This window comes from Balaenoptera borealis (assembly GCF_965194805.1).
Source record: "Balaenoptera borealis genome assembly, chromosome: 10".
NCBI lineage: Eukaryota > Metazoa > Chordata > Mammalia > Artiodactyla > Balaenopteridae > Balaenoptera > Balaenoptera borealis.
The window spans coordinates 83719047-83739597 of NC_138874.1; the positions used below are offsets into that span (position 1 = coordinate 83719047).

The following is a 20551-nucleotide window of genomic DNA, read 5'->3' on the forward strand; positions in this document are numbered from 1 at the left end:
GCTCCGCAACAAGAGAAGCCACCACAATGAGAAGCCTGCGCACCACAACAAAGAGCAACCCCCGCTCACTGCAACTAGCGAAAGCCTGCACGCAGCAACAAAGACCCAACGCAGCCAAAAATAAATAAATAAATTTATTTTTTTTAAAAAATAGATTACTTGTTCTGATCTTTCAGCACTGATAAATGTCTTCTTGAGGCCATTAGAAGATGGCTTAGTCAAGTGTTTGTCAGACTTTATTCTGTTAAGTGTTTTTTCTATAAAATACCTCCTCTGTATAGTCTCCATACTTCTTCTAGACATTGTAGTTCAGCCATATCTATACATCTTTATCAGAGTTTGGCATGTTGGTGGTAGTACTGTTACTCAGACCAGAACAGTGCTCTTAATCTCCAGAGGCAAACCGCCATGCATTAACCCAGCAGTAAAGGATTTGAGCCTTAACTGAGAAAACAGTGGAGCTCTGGAGATCTTGTGGAAATCTGGAGAGTTGTGTTACAGATGTAACAAAGAAATTAGAGAATTCTGTTTTAAGATTCCATTTAAAAAGCTTTTGTGAGAGTAAAGATACAAAAATATATATGATTATCTTGACTGTTGACATTCAGAAAATATGACATTCATTGCTGAATTAAAGAATCTATCATGGGTTAGAATAAGCATTCCATCGTTAGTAGACTTTATGACTTCTCATTCTTGGATGATTTAAAATTACCTGAGGCCATGCAAGTTTCTTCCTCAGTTTTACAAAAAATAAAGGGACCAAATGCTGAAAGGGCTGCCTAGTTAATAAAGGAAATACTTTGAAGAAGAAAACATGTGACAGATAGGAAATGAAGAATAGAAAGATTTTCTGAACTATTCTCACAAAACCCTTATGACTTATAAGATTAAAAAAACAGTCATCTAAATGCAGTGTGATATTCTGGTTTGGATCCTGGAAAAGTAAAAGGACATTAGTGGGGGAAACTGGTGAAATCCAAATAAAGTCTGTAATTTACTTAATTTTTGACAGGTGTACTATGATTGTGTAAAATGGTAACATTAAGGAAACATTAATGTTCCTGATGGTAACATTAGGAAGTGGAGTAAGAGTACACAGGAACTCTCAGTGCTCTCAGCCTTCCTGTAAATCTAAATTATCCCAAAATAAAAAGTTTTTTAAAATTGATAGTAAGCATCAGATAAATTAGGTGGTTGTTTTGGGTTGATGTTTATTGGGGGGGTTTTTTGGCAAATTTTTTTTTACCTTTAAATTTCATTTGATAGGTCTTAACCCATACTTAACTCTGAACACCTCTGGAAGTGGAACAATTCTCATAGATCTGTCTCCTGATGATAAAGAGTTTCAGTCTGTGGAGGAAGAGGTATGTTCATATACCTTAAATAAATGTTGGTTCAGTAGCTAAATTTCCCAGAAGTTTCCAGGTCTACCTGAACATGTATGTAGCAGGGTTTTTTAATGTCCCTAACTCTTTACCACCTGGAAAACTTCTGAAATCAGCATTTAAAGTACACTATCTCAGTGAACCTTAATTCTAATAACTTGGTTCAGCACTACAATTAATACACAGAATTCTGTTGAAGAAGAGGTTGCTAATATTTCCTTCTTTCATGAAGGCAATTGCAAAGCCCAGTATCGTAGACAAGACCCAGAACATGTGAATGCTACTTATCTAGGAAATTTTTTTCTAGCTTTCTTTCCACAAAACTCTTTTAGCCACCAAAATCTTAGAATACTGCCTTGCACTTTGAAGAACATCATACCCTAATTGTGTGAGCTGAGCACAGAGATACAAAGTTGAGTGAGACTTAGTTCTAAAGCTCAGGAAACTCCAACTCTCAATGATATACAAATTGTGCTTTATTAGAGCAAAACAAATGGGAACAAATAAATCATTGGGGTTTTTTTTGGTATGTCAGGTGGTTGGCTTTGTATGTTTAGCTCACCTATGCATCTGCTTGTTTCTTTTTCTTCCCGTAGTTTGCATTATATAATTTTCACCTGTATGTATTTTTAGATTGATTGTATTAGCTATCTGCTATCTCTCAAAAATAGTACATGTGAACTTATAGAACTCATTCCTTAAACAACAAAAATATTAAAAACCCATTTTGTATTCTCAAAAATAGAATCATATGGGTCAAGAACCATGTTCCCTAAATCAAAAAAAACACACAAAAGCTAACGCACGTATATTTGAAATATTTTTCCGTCAGATGCAGAGTACAGTCCGAGAGCACAGAGATGGAGGTCATGCAGGTGGAATCTTCAACAGATACAATATTCTCAAGGTAATAAGTTAGTGAAAATAAAGTTTACTGAGACCATAGTTTTCAAAGCCTGAAGCCATGATTAACTTTCACAAGAATGTAATCTGTCCAGCCCAATAAGTCTTTCACAGGGCATCAGGGGGGATGTTTTGGGAAATAATATGTCCTTGGAAGGTTAGGATCCTCAAATCTCTGTACTAAACACTAGTTCAGCCTCTGTTGAACATATTTAAGTTTAGGGATTATGCTTTATCTTGGGGTAAAGATAAATCCTGCAGGTTTAGGACTTTAAATATGTAAACTACTATTAAGGTACTCTGTTGTAACAAAGTTGAATTTTTTTTGACTCATGGAAGGACTCCCGTGTTTATAATTACACCATGGTTTGTTTGTCCTAACTGTGACTACTCCAGGTTTCTGTGGGTCCCCACATATACCAATTTTTGGTAATTTTAGTAGTACTCCTTCTATACCTTCCATCTTTCCAAAAATAGTCTTTAAAAATAATGTTTTAAAGAGTCCTGACTGTTATTGATATCAGTTACTCTTCTCAGGACCTTTTTCAGCTTTGCTAGTTTGTGTTGTTGTTGTTTAAGCTATATAGCAACCAAACTGCATGCTCTACTTGAGATGCATAATAATTTTCTATTAACTACATTGATATATTCTTAATCATTATAAGACTTAGAGTTATAATTAAAATGTGGCAAGTATCTTTCTAATACCTAAATTTTAAACTCAAAGGTGAACAGTATCAAATCTTTCAGCTGTGTTGTATTACTGTTTCACAATAATATACTATTATGAGTATACAAATAGATGTCATATTTTAGAATTTGTGAATACTAAAACTATTCATTGAGATTGCTGTGTTCATACTATTTAGAAATAAGATGATATAAAACAAGCACACATTCATTTTTCAGGTGAAAGGGTTATTCTTCTGGGAGCTGTATTTTATTAGTTCATATCATAGTATGACCTGAGTGACATCTTGAGATTTCTATTCATGGATAGATATATAGTAATTTTTAATAAGACAAATAATTATTCCTCCTACAGGCAAATTTCAGTCAAGTCCATTTTGTGTGCAAGCAGTAACAGAATGTGTAGAGGTTTGTTAAGGGTGAGGGCAGGGAAGAGAATATGTGTTTGATTTCCAAAGTTACTGAATTTGGGAGGTATGCTGTTTTCTTCCTCTATAAAGGTATTTTAATGTAATATCTAAGAAAAGTTTTTTCATTGATAAAACTTTGTTCCCTTTTATTTTTAAACATTAATGAGCTCTGTTTATGCCAGTTGTGTGCCTTGATTATGTCTGTGATGGTATTTTGAGTTAATTTGAATCAAGACTAAAACCACCAGCTCCCAGATGTGTTCTAGAACCAGCAGGGGGCTGTAGCACCCTTAAATACAGCTAAGAAACAGCACTAGGATTGTGAATTTTGACAGTACTCCTAATGAAACCAGTATCCATCTTTAACTCTAATCCAGACAAATTTTAGGAATTGGAGGGATAGGGAAGGATAGAGGGAGTACTAGGTAGGGGTGTGTGTGTGTGTGTGTTTGGTGTGGCTATTTCAATTTTTTTTTTTAACATCTTTATTGGGATATAATTGCTTTACAGTGGTGTGTTAGTTTTTGCTTTATAACAAAGTGAATCAGTTATACATATACATATGTCCCCATATCCCCTCCCTCTTGCGTCTCCCTCCCACCCTCCCTATCCCACCCCTCTAGGTGGTCACAAAGCACTGAGCTGATCTCCCTGTGCTATGCAGCTGCTTCCCACTAGCTATCTATTTTACATTTGGTAGTGTATATATGTCCACGCCACTCTCACTTTGTCCCAGTTTACCCTTCCCTCTCCCCGTGTCCTCAGTCCATCCTCAGTCCATTCTCTACATCTGCGTCTTTATTCCTGTCCTGCCCCTAGGTTCTTCATAACCTTTTTTTTTTTTTTTTTTAAAGTCAACATTTTAAGCTTTAATAATCTTCGGAAGCAGAATTTTTTAAATGTTTTGAACAGTGACATCACCACTAGAACAAGTACATGCCCTTCCAAGAGGACTGCTTAGAAGGAAAACAACATCTACTTCGAAGTATATAATTTCTAGATTGCCTGCTAAAACAACACATCATTTGATAAATCCTTCACACAATTTGAAATGTTCTGATAATCAAAATATCATTTTAGACCAAGTTCTGATCATATCAGACAGCAAAAAATTTACCACACTAGTTCAGCTCTAGGCTAGGAAAAATCATTTAAAATAATTTGGAAAAAAAATCATGTACCAGTAGGTACAAGAGCAATATCTAATATAATCCTGACAAAGATGGTTAAAAATATAGATTTACTGCATTTTACCACTCCTAATAGAATCAAACAATCACTCAAAATTCACCACTAAAAACAAGTATTCTTTCTTTTTTTTTTTTTTTTTTTTTTTTGGCTGCGTTGGGTCTTCACTGCTACTCACAGGCTTTCTCTAGTTGTGGAGAATGGAGGCTACTCTTCGTTGCAGTGTGCGGGCTTCTCATTGCGGTGGCTTCTCTTATTGCAGAGCACGGGCTCCAGGCACGTGGGCTTCAGTATTTGCAGCACACGGGCTCAGTAGTTGTGGCTCACGGGCTCTAGAGCGCAGGCTCAGTAGTTGTGGTGCACAGGCTTAGTTGCTCCGCGGCATGTGGGATCTTCCCGGACCAGGGCTCGATCCCATGTCCCTTGTATTGGCAGGCGGATTCTTCAGCACTGCACCACCAGGGGAGTCCCAAAACAAGTATTCTTTTGGGAGCTAATAATACACACTCAGTTTAAATCTGTTCAGTGAACTGAACAGTCTAGACTCAGAATCAGCAAGGATATTCCAAGGTTATTAAATGTTCCCACCTTCAGGGAATTCCAGTCATTGTTTTCCATAATTCCAAAGAGCAGATGCATAAAAATATTTTAAATGGAGTGAATACTAATATCTTTAAAATTACCAACGTTTAGAAAATGCACTTCATCAAAATTTCTTCACCTTCAGTATAGTTGAATATTTTTGTTTCACTTTCACATTTACTCTTGCTTTTGCATATTGAAATATGTAAAATGCTCTTTATTTTACTCATCTATGCTAAGCACATGTTGCCAGGTTGCTGTCAAGTATTTAATCAATTTCCTATGCAATACTCAGTTCTAATTTCTTGGGGATATGCATACCAAGAGATGGGCAGTGGAATCTTTTTCTAACAAAGCATCACCAACTCAGAGACAAAAACCTCGGGTCAGATCCAGCGGGACGTTCTCCTCGCCGCTGTCATTCCGCCCTCTATTCGGAGGTTCTTCAGCGAGTGGCCGCGGCTGACCGCCGCCATATTGACGGGTTTCAGTCACAACACTGGAAACCTTTTTTTTTTTTTTTTTTTGATTCCATATATATGTGTTAGCATACGGTATTTGTTTTTCTCTTTCTGACTTACTTCACTCTGTATGACAGTCTCTAGGTCCATCCACCTCATTACAAATAACTCAGTTTCGTTTCTTTTTATGGCTGAGTAATATTCCATTGTATATATGTGCCACATCTTCTTTATCCATCCATCTGTCGATGGACACTTAAGTTGATTCCATGTCCTTGCTATTGTAAATAGTGCTGCAGTGAACATTGTAGTACATGTCTCTTTTTGAATTATGGTTTTCTCAGGGTATGTGCCCAGTAGTGGGATTGCTGGGTCATATGGTAGTTCTATTTTTAGTTTTTTAAGGAACCTCCATACTGTTCTCCATAGTGGCTGTATCGGTTTACATTCCCACCAACAGTGCAAGAGGGTTCCCTTTTCTCCACACCATCTCCAGCATTTATTGTGTGTAGATTTTCTGATGATGGCCATTCTGACTTGTGTATTTCAAATATTTTTAATTAAAAACAGATAAAGATGGTACTTTGAGCCAGATAAAGCAGGGGGGAAAAGATAGTATTCTCTTTCTTATACTTCCATACAGAACTCAGCATGTCTGATTTGGAGATGTTTTAGTAGTAATTCTAAAGTAATGAGAATGGAAGTATTTTAATCAATTAACAGTACGCTTGACCTTTACATATACCTTTTTTCCCCTTTGTAGTTTTTTGATTTCCAAAATGTACCTATATTTCCATTTTTATGGTTGGGCTAAAGTTTTTTAGTTGACTAAAAATAACACATAATTTATATTTCAGAGAAAAGTTTTGCCTCTCTTCTGGCCCTATGTGGCCCATTTTTGGATAAGATTAATTATTATGATCTAGAGATTTTATTTTTCTGGTTTCTTTTTAAAGATTCAGAAAGTTTGTAACAAGAAACTATGGGAAAGATATACTCACAGGAGGAAAGAAGTTTCTGAAGAAAACCACAACCATGCAAATGAAAGAATGCTATTTCATGGTAAGATTCCTCTCCCCCTACCCTACCACCATCCTCCTCCACATTTTTTGTCAGGTTTGAAATAATAATGAATCTTTATATTCCTCATGTCATTTAAAAAAATAAACAGTATTTATGTAAATCTTTACATTTATATTTTTTTGGGTTTTTTTTGGCTGTGTTGGGTCTATGTTGCTGTGAACGAGGTTTCTCTAGATGCGGCGAGCAGGGGCTACTCTTCATTGCAGTGCGCAGGCTTCTCATTGCAGCGGCTTCTCTTGTTGAGAAGCACGGGCTCTAGGCATGTGAGCTTCAGTAGTTGTGGCGCATGGGCTCAGTAGTTGTGGCTCGCGGGCCCTAGAGCACAGGCTCAGTAGTTGTGGCGCACGGGCTTTGTTGCTCCGTGGCATGTGGGATCTTCCAGACCAGGGATCCAACCCGTGTCCCCTGCATTTGCAGGCGGATTCTCAACCACTGCGCCACCAGGGAAGTCCCTGTATTTTTAACGTCTTTTGAGTTTGCATGTTTTACAGTGGGTAGTGTATAAATAGGATTACCATAACAGTGTAGAAATGAGAATGTTGACTATTCATATTTTCCCTTTTATTTTAATATAGTTGATTTTGTGTGATGATTACTCTGAAAAATGGTGTGTTTTACTTTTAACTGGTTGGGTGAATTAAAGTTAAAATAAGATCTGAAAATTGCCTCAGAAGAATATATACATCCTGTTCTGACTGTGATTCTAAGTGTCAAGGCTACATTTAACTTCAGCAAAAAGAGCCATTGTCATTGAACCTGTGGAGTTTTCTGAGAACTTTTGTTGAATTGAGAGCACCATTACTTGTCATTCTTGAAATTTCCTGTTTATGTTGCAAGTTGGCAGGTGTTGATGATTGGTGTTTCGTGTTTATAGCAAAAATTAATATAGATATTAATGTAGTGTTTATCAAGTCTTCAAGCACATTACCCATGATCGGGCCAGTCTGTTCCTTCAGTTGGCTTTGATTGCAGAAAATTTTTAGAGGCTGGTAAAGTTCTATAAAACACAGCATTTAAATGTCACAGTCCCCTGGAAGAATGGCTATAGCAGACTGAATTGGTATATAATATCTAAATGGTACTTCTCATCCCAAAACCCTAAAAATCATTGTGATAATTTCTTGGCACAGAGCATATTTATTTATGTATTGACTTGATGGTTGTAATGAATGATTTTTTCTGTTTTATAATAGAAATGGTTTTGGTTTTTCCAAATTCAAATAAGTTATTGTATTCTTCAGTATTTCTGTAAAGTGGAATTCAGTGTATTTTCCTGTCCCTTTATGAACAGGGACACTGATCTTGATGGATCAGTTAGTTGTGTTATATTGGCTTTTCCCAACCCCCAGCCTCACTCCACTCCCTGGCCTGGTACCCATGCTTAGTACCTCCTCTCCTTTGGCTAAGCTTCTTCTTGGCACACGTGCAAGGAAGGAGGAGAAAGAAGTCAATATGTAGGGAATGAAGGAACACACCACATTTACAGTTGAAATCTGGTACTAGCAAGTGATAAAAGGTAGAGAAGTGGAAGGATAGGAGAGAGGAGGTGTAAAGAAGAAAATGAACATGAAAAGATCACTTTGGCCACTTTTGATATCTAGAAAAAGTACACAGATGTGGGCGTCATTGCATGACCTAATTGCATTCAGCCTTGCCATAAGAGGTGAATTATGAGACTCTTGGTTCTGGATATATATGAATTTGGGGCATGGAATTTGATAACTCTAGCATTGATATTTCAGGTGATCTGTTTGTTTTTCTAGTTGAATCTGTATGTGTCCTTACTTTGGCATCTGAACCACTACCCTATTAGAAACATTCATTCATATTAGCAATTCTTCTAAAATAACTATTCTAAAGTGGTGAGCTAGCTGACAGTTAACTTGTTAACCCTTGTGTTTTGATTTTGCTTTATTGTGGTGGTGGTGTATATATGTTTAAGAATTTAACTTCTAAGGGGCTTTAACTTTTGTTCTTTTTCTTCTAAGATAATTTTTAAATGTTATATATTTATATGTATTTTAGGGTCTCCCTTTGTGAATGCAATTATTCATAAAGGCTTTGACGAAAGGCATGCCTACATAGGTGGCATGTTTGGAGCTGGGATCTATTTTGCTGAAAACTCTTCCAAAAGCAATCAATATGTGTATGGAATCGGAGGAGGTACTGGGTGTCCAGTACACAAAGACAGATCTTGTTACATTTGCCACAGGTAAGAGATCACTTATTCTCGTTTATTTTGATAAGAATCAGATAAGAACTGGTTTCAAATTTGAGAAATTTTCGGGGCAAAACATTATCTCGGACAACTTTAGGAATCCAAGCTAGTCATATTTCAGGTTGCTTTTGGTCCTCTCACCAGTTCTAATAATGGCTAATATTTATTAAATGATCTGTATGGGCCAAGCACAGTTCTACGCACTTGACCTGTTCAACTCATTCAATCATTAGAGCACATGGTGCTTTCAGAATATGGAATAGAAAATATCACTGGGCATGAAAGAGATTTTATTGTGGACTGTTTAAAAATCTAGTATTCAAAGGCTAAAATGGCATTACTTGTTACACCTAATCATTTCATGGCGATGTGTGATGAGGGAGTCTCTCTTCCATTGTGATAATGATCTTAATCCTCAGTCTCTGATGTTACTACTCAAAAAGTTATAATAAAATACATCAATCCCTTTAAAGTTTTTTTTTTTTTTTTTTTTTATTGATTGATTGCTTGATTGCTATGTTGGGTCTTCGTTTCTGTGCTAGGGCTTTTCTCTAGTTGCGGCAAGCGGGGGCCACTCTTCATCGCGGTGCGCGGGCCTCTCACTATCGCGGCCTCCCCTGCTGCGGAGCACAGGCTCCAGACGCGCAGGCTCAGCAGTTGTGGCTCACGGGTCCAGCCGCTCCGCGGCACGTGGGATCCTCCCAGAACCAGGGCGCGAACCCGTGTGCCCTGCATTAGCAGGCAGATTCTCAACCACTGCGCCACCAAGGAAGCCCCCATCAATCCCTTTAGAAAGCACATTATCAAAGAACTACTTTGTACTTCTTTTTTCCTACTTTTAGTTACCCTGGTCTAACTCAGTTGTTAAAATCATTCAAATGACTTGGGTCGAATTGATAAAATCCTCATAGGTAAATAAATTATCTTTCACCATTTGAAAACTCAAGTAAGATTAATTACTGAGGTTTATTCTGTAGTTAGGACACTTCTTATAAAGACCTAGAACAGTAGCTATCAAACATGAGCAAGCTCAGAATCACCTAGAGGGCTAGTAAAAACACAGATTCCGGTGGCATGCATCCTGAATTGTTGATTTAGTAGGTGGGGCCCTAGAACTTGAATTTCTACCAATTTCTACCAAGTTCCTAGCTGATGCTGAAGCTTCTGATCACTGATGTAGAAACCCTAGAGCAGTAGTTCTCAGCTTTGGCAGCACATTGGAGTTACCTAAGGGGCTTTAAAAACTAATGCCTGTGTCCCACCCTCGAGATTCTCACTTAATTGGTCGCGGGTCTGGTCTGTGCATGGGATTTTTAAAAGATTCCCAGCTGACTTTGAAAGGTTACCAAGGGTAAAGGACTGTAGTCCTGAAGGGAAACAAAGACTGTTTATGTTTTGTTCTTGTTGTTTTCCCCCTAAATTTAGACTCACATAGGTATCTAAAGTCAGTCCTCCTGGGTATGACCTCCCACCCATTTCTATTTTAGATCATAAGTTGGAATGGTTAGGAGGCTTGTAATTTCTTAAGATTCTGTAAATTGAACATTGCTACTTTTACTTGTCATATATTATCTGGAGGCTAAATAGTTCTGATTATTAGTATTAGTAGTAAGCATTGTTCGAGTACCTCTTCTCAGCTGCCTTTGAAGTAGAATGCTTGTATGTCTGGAAATAAGTTTATTAATTAAGATTTCTGTATGCTGGATTATCATGGGACTGATTGTGACTATAATAGAAAATCTATTAGAAACACTAAGAAGGGCTTCCCTGGTGGCACAGTGGTTAAGAATCTGCCTGCCAATGCAGAGGACACAGGTTTGAGCCCTGGTCCGGGAAGATCCCACATGCCGCAGAGCAACTAAGCCCGTGCGCCACAACTACCGAGCCTGCTCTCTAGAAGCCCGCAAGCCACAACTACCGAAGCCCATGCACCTAGAGCCCGTGCTCCACAACAAGAGAAGCCACCTTAATGAGAGGCCTGCGCACCGCAACAAAGAGTAGCCCCCGCTCTCTGCAACTAAGAAGAAAGCCCACGTGCAGCAATGAAGACCCAAAGCAGCCATAAATATATACATAAAAAGAAAGAAAGAAACGCTAAGAAGGTTTCCAAAGGGCATATTTAGAATAAAAAGTACATAGCCCGTCTTCTTTGGAGACAGAATCATCAGTTAGTCCGCCAAATCTCCTCTTCTCCTATAGAAAGAAAATTAGAGAAACAGTGAAGTAATAAAGAGTTCATTGGACCTAAGGAAGGCCAATCATATGCCTGTGGGGAGTGGGAAGGTAATACTTAAACTTCTGGTGAGGGAAGACCTATTTGAAGACATGACATTTCAGCTGAAACTTGAAAAATGAATATTAGCCAGTAGAAGAGTGGTAGAATACATATCATTCTAGATGACAGAGGAAACAGTATGTCTGATGGCCATAGGGCAAGAAAGTTTGACCTGTGGGAAAAAAAACTAATGCGCCTGGGCATAATGAACACAGAGTAAAATTCGAGACTTTAGAGCCATTAAAAGGAATTTGGATTTTCTTCCAGGCACAGTGAATAGCCTCTAAAAGGTTTTAAGCAGAAAAGCGATGCAATCTGATTTATGGTTTTTGTTGTTTGTTGTTTTTTTCCCCTAAATCACTGGTTGCTTGGATGGAAAATAATTTAGACAGGAATTAGAGTAGAAACAGAAAGACTAGTTCAAAGGCCATTGTTACAGTCCAGGTGAAAATTTTGGTGATTTGGACTCAATAGTGACAGTAGAATTAAGAGAAGAGAATTGATTTCAATACATTTTGAAAGTGGAATCAACAGGACTTACCTGGGTAAATGTTCAGCTTTGTAAGGCACTTCATGGAAGCCCCTTAAAGCCTCCTCCTCCTTCCCACTTGGGCTATGATTTGTGCTTTTGCTGGGATACAAACAGGATGGCAAAGTCTATATCACTTTAAGATTATTACAATTGCTATATCATTTTATAGTTAAAATAAGGATTAATTAAAGTGACAAATTCTTTCATTAGTGAGAGTAGTAGAAGACATTCTTACAAAGTTCTTTAAAGGGTAAAATGATAGAAACCGTCATAAGTGTTCACGTATAAATGCATTAAAAAGCTTATGTAGTGTACATAAATAAAATTGTCATGTACGACTTGTCTTCAGGGAGATCTTTTCCTTTTCACATGTTACAGGCAGCTGCTCTTTTGCCGGGTAACCTTGGGAAAGTCTTTCCTGCAGTTCAGTGCAATGAAAATGGCACATTCTCCACCAGGACATCACTCAGTCACTGGTCGACCCAGTGTAAATGGCCTAGCATTAGCTGAATATGTTATTTACAGAGGAGAACAGGTAATTCAGTTTTATTTGCTCATCTTCAAAAATGCTTTAGAGCAATACTTTAACCTCTTACAAATCTTTTAAATTGACAAGGCATATTGCCTTAAGAGCTGGATTTCTTTTTAACTCATATTTGGAAATTATTTCAGACTTAAAGAAAAATTGCAAAAATAATAAAGAGAATTCCCTTATACCCTTTACCCAGATCTTCCAAATGTTAACATTTTAGCATTCTGTCTTTCTCCTTTATCATGCTCTCCCTACTGTATGTGTGTATACTTTTTTTTTTTTTCTGAGCTGCTTGGAAGTAGGTAATAGGCATCTTTCTTTACCCTTAAATTCTTCAATGTGTATTTCCTAAAATCAAGGACATTCTCTTAAAATTGTTAAAATCAGGAAAATATCATTAATGTAATATATCTAACCTACAGACCTTATTCAGATTTTGTCAACCATGCTTTTTTTTTTTAGCTTCTGTAAATTATAATTAATTAGAATCCTATATTTAATAGTTAACCTCTCTGTAGCAAAGAAATGTGTAATTCCCTCTTGCTCTTAGTGACATAGATCCAGTCAAAAGCATCTCTAGAGCGTTGTGTACTGGGGATATGTATCAGGATCACCTCAGTTATTAAAAACAAACACATGCTTAATACTCATCCTAGACCTGCTGATTCAGAATCTAAGGGATTGGAGTCAAGGTAAGGCTGTTTTGGGAAAATGCCCTTTGATGATTCTGATCCACAGCACTAATTTAGAACCTCTTCCCTAGGAATCCTTATAATAAGTCTCCTTTCAAAAAATTTGTTTACCAATATTTGAATTAATCTTTCTCTTCTAGGCTTATCCTGAATATTTAATTACTTACCAGATTGTAAGGCCTGAAGGTATGGTTGATGGATAAATAGTTGTTTTAGGAAACTAGCAACACTGAACCTAAAATCATCTAAGCAGCTGGTGGCCTCGTAAGTTTTACTTCTTTGCTGAGAAAAATCATCTTGTCCACAAGCCTGTGGCAAAAGGTTAAAAATGTGAAAGGATTTTAACATTCTGACTTGATAAAGCTTTAATAATGTACAGTGTTTTCTAAATATTTCCTGTTTTTCAGCACTTTAACAGATGCCATTCCAGGTTAAACTGGGTTTGTCTGTACTAAATTATAAACAGAGTTAACTTGAATCTTTTATACGTTATACATTGATCCTAACAGAAACTGTAATTCCCCTCAACAGAACTCATTTTACTAATATAGTACTGTGTTCTTTAAAACACAGCATTTACACTGAATACAGTTTCATTTGTAAAACTGTAAATAAGAGCTTTTGTACTAGCCCCATATTTATTTACATTGCTTTGTAATATAAATCTACTGTTTTAGAACTGCAGCGGTTTACAAATTTTGTTCATATGTACTGCTCATCTGTACTTCATCTTGCATCATCATGATTGAATGATCTTTTACCTTTGATTCCAGAGGCTATGTTGAGTTGTTAGCAGAGACCTTGTCACTTGGGAAGGATCGATTCATCAGATTTAATTTGCTGATGGAAGCATTTATGTCTCATTAGAAGTCTTTCCCATTTAAGAGCTTGTTTCATAAATACTCTGGGAGTTTAATTTGTGATAACTTTGTATGTATAACACACATTCCAAAGAGCTCTAACTTTGATGGTCCTGATTATTAAAGAAACTTCTTTACTAGCCTCAAACCCTGGGTTTCACATTGGAAAATTTTCTCATGTCATTTTGTGAAAATTAGAGCAAGAGCTTCTATTTTTTAGAGAGGCTAAATCCTGCCACTGAACAATTATAGTGTTCTTTTCATGGAATGTAAATAGGAAGTTGAATTTTCAGATGTGGGAAGGGTAATCCTGAAATTTTTCCAGCCTGTTCTAATTACCTTAAATCTAAAGGGAAAAAAATAGCAGATGGGAGTGGGTAGTTTTTTCTCCTAAGTATTTTTCTCCTGTTCTTTTTCTTTGGCCTTACTGTTTTACTTATAGCCAATCTATACACCATAGGTAAGCTCAACCGAAAGCCATGAAATGTAGGTGTCCCAGTTCTCTCCTGGCCCCCTGAATAGGCAGGTGCAGTGAAATGCGTGCTTCCGCTCCTGGGTTGCCTCATCATGATATGGTACACCCACTTGGGAATACGCTTTGTTTATGCACCACCTGGTGACCAGGCTTGTTTGGCAGCTGTGGAGGGGAATGCTATCCCATAAAATGCCATTCCTATTTTTTTAACGTAAAACTATCTTTTCCATGAAATATGCTAAAGCATCTTGGTACAGAGACATGAGTTACAGCTTGGCAGTCTGTTTGTTGACTGTAGTTCCCTCAGAAGTCAAGGCAAGATTGTTACCCATTAAATCTTTGTTAATGAGGCTGTTCCCCTCCACTCTCTGTACCAGTTCACATTTGTTTTACATTTTATTCGGTCTCTAAATTAACTGGGCTTTTGCAGTAATTTGTACATAAAGTGCTAGAAAATCATGTTTCTTGTCTTGAGTAAGAGTTAATCACAGTAAATGCATATCTGGAGTTGTGTTTCTATGATGTAAATTGTGATCATTTAAGAGGTCAATTCTTGACCATGAAGTGCTTTTATACAGCTCTCTAATAATGGCAAGTATGATCCTAATGTCATTCTTGGAACACAAATGGAGTATGCCAAATTTTATGTAATTTTTCAGGTTCTGGAAGCTTCTAGGTTTTATAATTAGAAGATAATGAGATGAGTTAATGGAGTTTATATTTACATACCTTATCTCTCAACATTTAGCCCATACTGCTCACCCTATGAGTGACTCTGGAATTGCTTATCATGTAAAATCATCGTGGTCTATGAGTTTACGATATTGCAGCCTGTGTTGTTTCATCTAATCCATTGCTTAATTAGTGTGTTGCTTTTCTATGAATGATTATATTGTGGTTAATATGTTAGCATGGCAATATTTCAGATAGCTTTTTGTTAGGAGCTTGGGGGGGTTTGGGGGTGACTGGGGATTTCTTTGAAGTTTTTGCATGAAATACCTTACTTTATGATGATGGAATTGCTTTTTCTTTTGTGATTTTTTTTTAAGAGATTTAACTTTTTGTGTGAGTAGTACTATTATATCCATCTTGAGTGTCTTACTTGTATCACATTCCATACCCTCATTTAATTCTTAATAAACTGTTCACTTGTTTTTCTGGGTAGCATGGTAATTACTGGAATAGTATAAATGTGTTGAATGGTCTTTCAGAAAATGGATTAAGATTACAATAAACCACAATTGCAGGAAAATCATGTAGTTCTGAGTCTAATAGTGATGAAGACTGCAGTTTAAAATTTGAAATACTGAATGTCATGACCATACCTCCTCAGACGCTTTAAGATGAAAGTAGCTGTCAGACGCTTTTAGACATTTAGTCCATCCTACAAAAGTTTTGGCAAACCTTAACGCTGTTTCCTGGGAAATCTATCCTTTTTTGTTTTTTGGCCACACCACACAGTTTGCGGGGTTTTAGTTCCCCGACCAGGGATCAAACCCGGGCCCTTGGCAGTGAGAACTCGGAGTCCTGACCACTGGACCGCCAGGGAATTCCCCTGGGAAATATAGCTTAACTTATAAAGAGGAATAGGAATATATTTTTGTATTCTGTGTCATAGAAAATTTCTTTATAACTTTACAAATCTTAAAGTTAGTAGTATTTATTATTCTTAAAAGAAAGTATAGTAAGATAAATGTATTTTAGATTTCAATATGCTAAGTGTCTGTGTGTGTGGTCAGGTCCCTGCTTTCCATAATAGGAGAATAATGGTGCAAATAATCCATAAGTCATTTGGCTTTGAAATATTTTTTAGCAGCTTTATGTTACTGCTTGAGTTGGTATAATATTAAAGTGTTCTCTTGCTAGTTCTTAAGCATGCATGCCATTGTATGATGTGATCCAGTTGTTTGCAGGGTGATGAGGAAAGAAAACTTGCAAATAAATTTCCCTAAGCTTTTGTGATTAGTATTCCTGACTGGCCCTTTACCTACTGTCCTGTCCTATTAGAGGACTAGAGTAACAGAGGAAGCAAATGGTGGTATACATTCTTCACCAGGAGAACTGCCAGATTTGTATAAAGTTAGACTGTAGTGTGGCCTTTTCACTATCTGCTGAATCTCTACCCGCCTCCTCCTTTTCATGCTTACTAGCTGAGGAAGACTGACATAAAATACTTAATGATACCTTCTTAGAAGGTTCTTGCTCTCCACATACAAGCCGCCATTGTCAGAAGTGTCTTCTCCACTTTGTTATTCACCACAAAAATGTGCGCATCACAAAAATCTGCACAAAGCCCCTCAGATGGTCTGCCAATACACTGTAGAGCAGTGCTACGCAAAAGTGGCCTGCAGGTGGGGCTGGTCTGCCAACTATTTGTTACCAGCCCGTGGAGAGATGAAAACAAAAATTGAGAGGAAACTTTTATAGCAGTTTGACATTGATGCAATGTTTTAAATTTCTTTTCCCTTTTTTCTTTTTTCTTTTTTTTTTTTTTTAAGGCCGTGCCGTGCAGCATGTGGGATCTTAGTTCCCCAACCAGGGATCGAACTCGTGCCCCCTGCATTGGGAGCATGGAGTTTTAACCACCGGCCTGCCAGGGAAGTCCTCTTAAATTTCTTTAACTAAAATATTGGTCTGCAACAAATTGGAAATTAAGAGGAAAACAGAAACAGTAGTCCCTCACAGATAACTTGAAAGGTAGAAGAAAGGTATCTGGTTTTTTTTACCACTAGACCCATCACTTAGCACAGGCTGACACGTAGTAGTTCCTCAGTAAATTTTTGTTGAGTGAATAGTGGTTAAGTGATTGGGCTCTAGATGGATCTGGATTTGAATTTTACCCTATCCCACACCAATTTTACAGCCTTGAACATATTACATAACCTTTATAAGCCTTACAGTACTTATCTCATAGGTTTGTTGAGGGAACTAAATGATTTTCTGTATGTGCCACTAAGTGCTGTACTTGGCAAAAACTGGTTATTGTAATTATATTATTATTTCCCTGAATCCCCAGGACCAGTGGTTGAGTTATCGAACATAGAATTTTAAAACAGCAAAATTTATTTGCCACTGGACTGGTCCCTTTGTTCCAATGAAACCTTAAGAAGCTCAAATATGAGGTATGTATGTCCCTAGGAGGCTGAGGATCTCAGTTTGAAAAAGACTGACAAAAGCACACAGACAGACATGATGGCAACCTGGTTGGGGAAGGAAGACATACCCATAACCCAGGCCTGCATCATATTCCTACAGTACCGAAGAAACAAGCTCCACTCAGATGAACTCATGATCAAAAGTCCAAAACAATCCACTGTGAGCATAAGTCAGTAGACACAACCTTAGAGCTTTAGCACCCTCACAAACTTAATGTAGGATAACTATGGAATAAGAATATTTAAAATGATTGGCTGGGGGAGGAAAGCATAAAAACCATTAGAAAAGATGACACTGAAAAAGGCAAAGTAGATTTGAAAAGCTAAGTCTTTTGGGGAACTAAAAAAATGTATAATTAATGAAATTAAGAGCCCCGTGGACAGATTAAAGCACAGATTGGGCATCTATGAACAGAGAATTGGTGACCTAGAAGATAAATCAGGAAGATACCCTGGTCATAGCAGAGGAAGGGATGGGAAATAGGAAAAGGCTAAGAAACATGGAGAATAGAATGAGAAGGTCCAACGTAATAGGGGAAGGAAGATATTTGAAGATTTTTCCAGAATTTTAAAGGAGGTATGGATCCTCAAATTAAGAAAGTGTAACAAATATCTAGGAGAGTGAATAAAAACAAGTCTGTTTCTAGACATATAGTACAACTACAAAAGACAAGAGAAAAATCTAAAAGCAACTAAAAAGAAAAGTTACCTGCAAAGGAATTAGTAGTTATTACCTGCAAAGGAATAACTACGCTTGTAGCAGGCTTCTCAATGGCAGCAATATAGGCCAGAAGACAATAAAATAAGTTGTAAGTGTTGAAAAGAATTGATGTTAGCCTTGAAATCTATACAGAGGTAAATTAGCATTCAAAAGAGAGGATGAAAAACACATTTTCAGATTTTACTGAAAGAACTCATAGGATTTATTCCAGAAGGAAGGCAGTTGAATCCAGAAGGAAGGAGTGGACTGCAAGAAGCATGGTGAACAAAGAAATTGGTAAACGTGTTGGTAAACAGACTGAAATTATACTCGTGTAAAAAAAAGAATAAGTACTTTATTAACTGATAAGGAATCATCTTCAAGATACAATAAATGAAAAAAGTAAGAGGTTGATGACTGTGTATGATTTGGTAGTCTATTTGTGTAAAACAGGAAAAAGTACAATATACATTGGCTTCTTTATGCGTAAAACACCTCCGGGATACACACAAACTATTGGGAGGACACCTAGGTGCCAGGGGACAGAGGTGTTGAAGAGACTTTTTACTGTATAGTCTTTTATTCCTTTTGAATTTTGTAGCAGGACTATTTTTTTATATTTATTTATTTTATTTATTTTTGGCTGCGCTGGGTCTTCGTTGGTGTGCGTGGGCTTTCTCTAGTTGCGGCGAGCAGGGGCTACTCTTTGTTGCGGTGCCCGAGCTTCTCGTTGAGGTAGCTTCTCTTGTTGCGGAGCACGGGCTCTAGGCGCGCAGGCTTCAGTAGCTGTGGCTCGCGAGCTCAGTTGTTGTGGCTCACGGGCTCTAGAGCAGAGGCTCAGTAGTTGTGGTGCATGGGCTTAGTTGCTTCATGGCATGTGGGATCTTCCCGGACCAGGGCTCGAACCCATGTCCCCTGCATTGGCAGTTGGATTCTTAACCATTGCACCACCAGGGAAGTCCCTAGCAGGACTGTTTTATCTATTTAAACAAAACTATTTAAGCATTGTCTATAAAAATACCATAGGAGTAATAAATAGATATGAGATTTTAAAAACAAGGTGGAATTTAAAGTACTACTTGATCATAATATGGAAGATAGGAGAAACTTTAAAGTGTTGATGAGCTTCAGAGTTTAAGTATGCATATTAAAATTTTAAGAATAATCACTAAAAGAGTAGAAATAGAACTGTAAAGATGAAAAAAAGGTAAAAGAACACTCCAACAAAAGTGGGGATCATAGGTGACTCATGTACTTTTTTTCTCCCAAAAGGTATGAAAGAATCTTAAATGAGTAGGAAATTATCTGTAAAGGGGTAAGAACAGGCTGGACATTCCTGAAGGGGAGGGGGGCGTCAGCGAGAGGACCAGATGTCAAGAATAGCATTAAGGCTCCAGTAACTAAGTGTAATAATATTGGTGCAGGGATGGATTCATCTGACCAACTGAACAGAGTATAAATGGGATTTTTATATACACCAGAGGTAGCACTACAGATCATGTGGGAAGAAGGAGCTGTTCAATAAATTGTTAGGAAACAACTGGTTATGCACATGGGAAGAATTTGTATATCTGGACGCATACACAAAAATCACTTCCAGATGGATTTTATATGGAACTTAATATGAAAATCAAAATATTTTAAATGTTAAGAAAATACAGAAGAAGACTTTCTGATTTGGGGAAAAGAAAGAGCTTTTAACTGAGCTTCAAAGAACACTTAACCCTAAAAGAAAAGATTGATAAATTTGTATTAAAATTAAGAACATCTGTTCATCAAACGACCTTTGCAAAGAAAGTAAAGAGGCAGGTCACAAAGTGGGAGAAAATATTTGCAACACATTTAAAGGGCAAAGGATTCATATCCAGGATATACTAAACTAAGGGGGAAAATGAGTAAAAAATAAACAGGCATTTCTCAAAATGGGAGACCCCAGTTACCACTAAGCATTCAAAAAAATGCTCAGCCGTATTGGTAATCAGGGATATTCAAATTAGGTAACATGATAATACCATTTTACACCTGCTGGAATTGACAAAAGTAAAAAACTTGACAATGCAGACTATTAGAGGATGTGGATCTCTTACACATTGCTGTGGGTCTAAGTGCTTTGGAAAACAATTTGACATTACCAGTAAAATGAAAGCGCCTACTTCTGGGTATATAAAGAGGAAACAATAAAAGCAATAAAAAGAAAATAATGTTACGTAGAAACAAAATAAGACTGGCACAAATAGGATACTATATGCTATTCTTGGATAGAAAAGTTCAATATTATAATGATTTTGGTTATCCTTAAGTAAGTATATAAATTTGCCATGACCTAGTAACATACCGGATTGACATATACACACTACTATATATAAAATAGATAACTAATAAGAACCTACTGTACAGCACAGGGAAC

At 37.1% G+C, this 20551-nt stretch overlaps 1 protein-coding gene across 5 annotated transcripts in view; it reads left to right on the top strand.

The window, feature by feature from the left end:
• The window catches only part of TNKS2 (tankyrase 2), a 62071-nt gene extending 46628 nt beyond the window's left edge, over nt 1-15443 (top strand). For 4 of the 5 annotated variants that reach the window (XM_082339389.1, XM_082339392.1, XM_082339391.1 and 1 more), the window contains 6 exons: nt 1270-1367; nt 2221-2295; nt 6579-6684; nt 8731-8917; nt 12109-12265; nt 13095-15443. In XM_082339389.1, the coding sequence (XP_082195515.1) occupies nt 1270-1367; nt 2221-2295; nt 6579-6684; nt 8731-8917; nt 12109-12265; nt 13095-13157 (686 nt within the window). In that variant the 3' untranslated portion in view covers nt 13158-15443. The other variant, XM_082339388.1, reaches the window with a different exon arrangement.
• Nucleotides 15444-20551: the final 5108 nt, after the last annotated feature.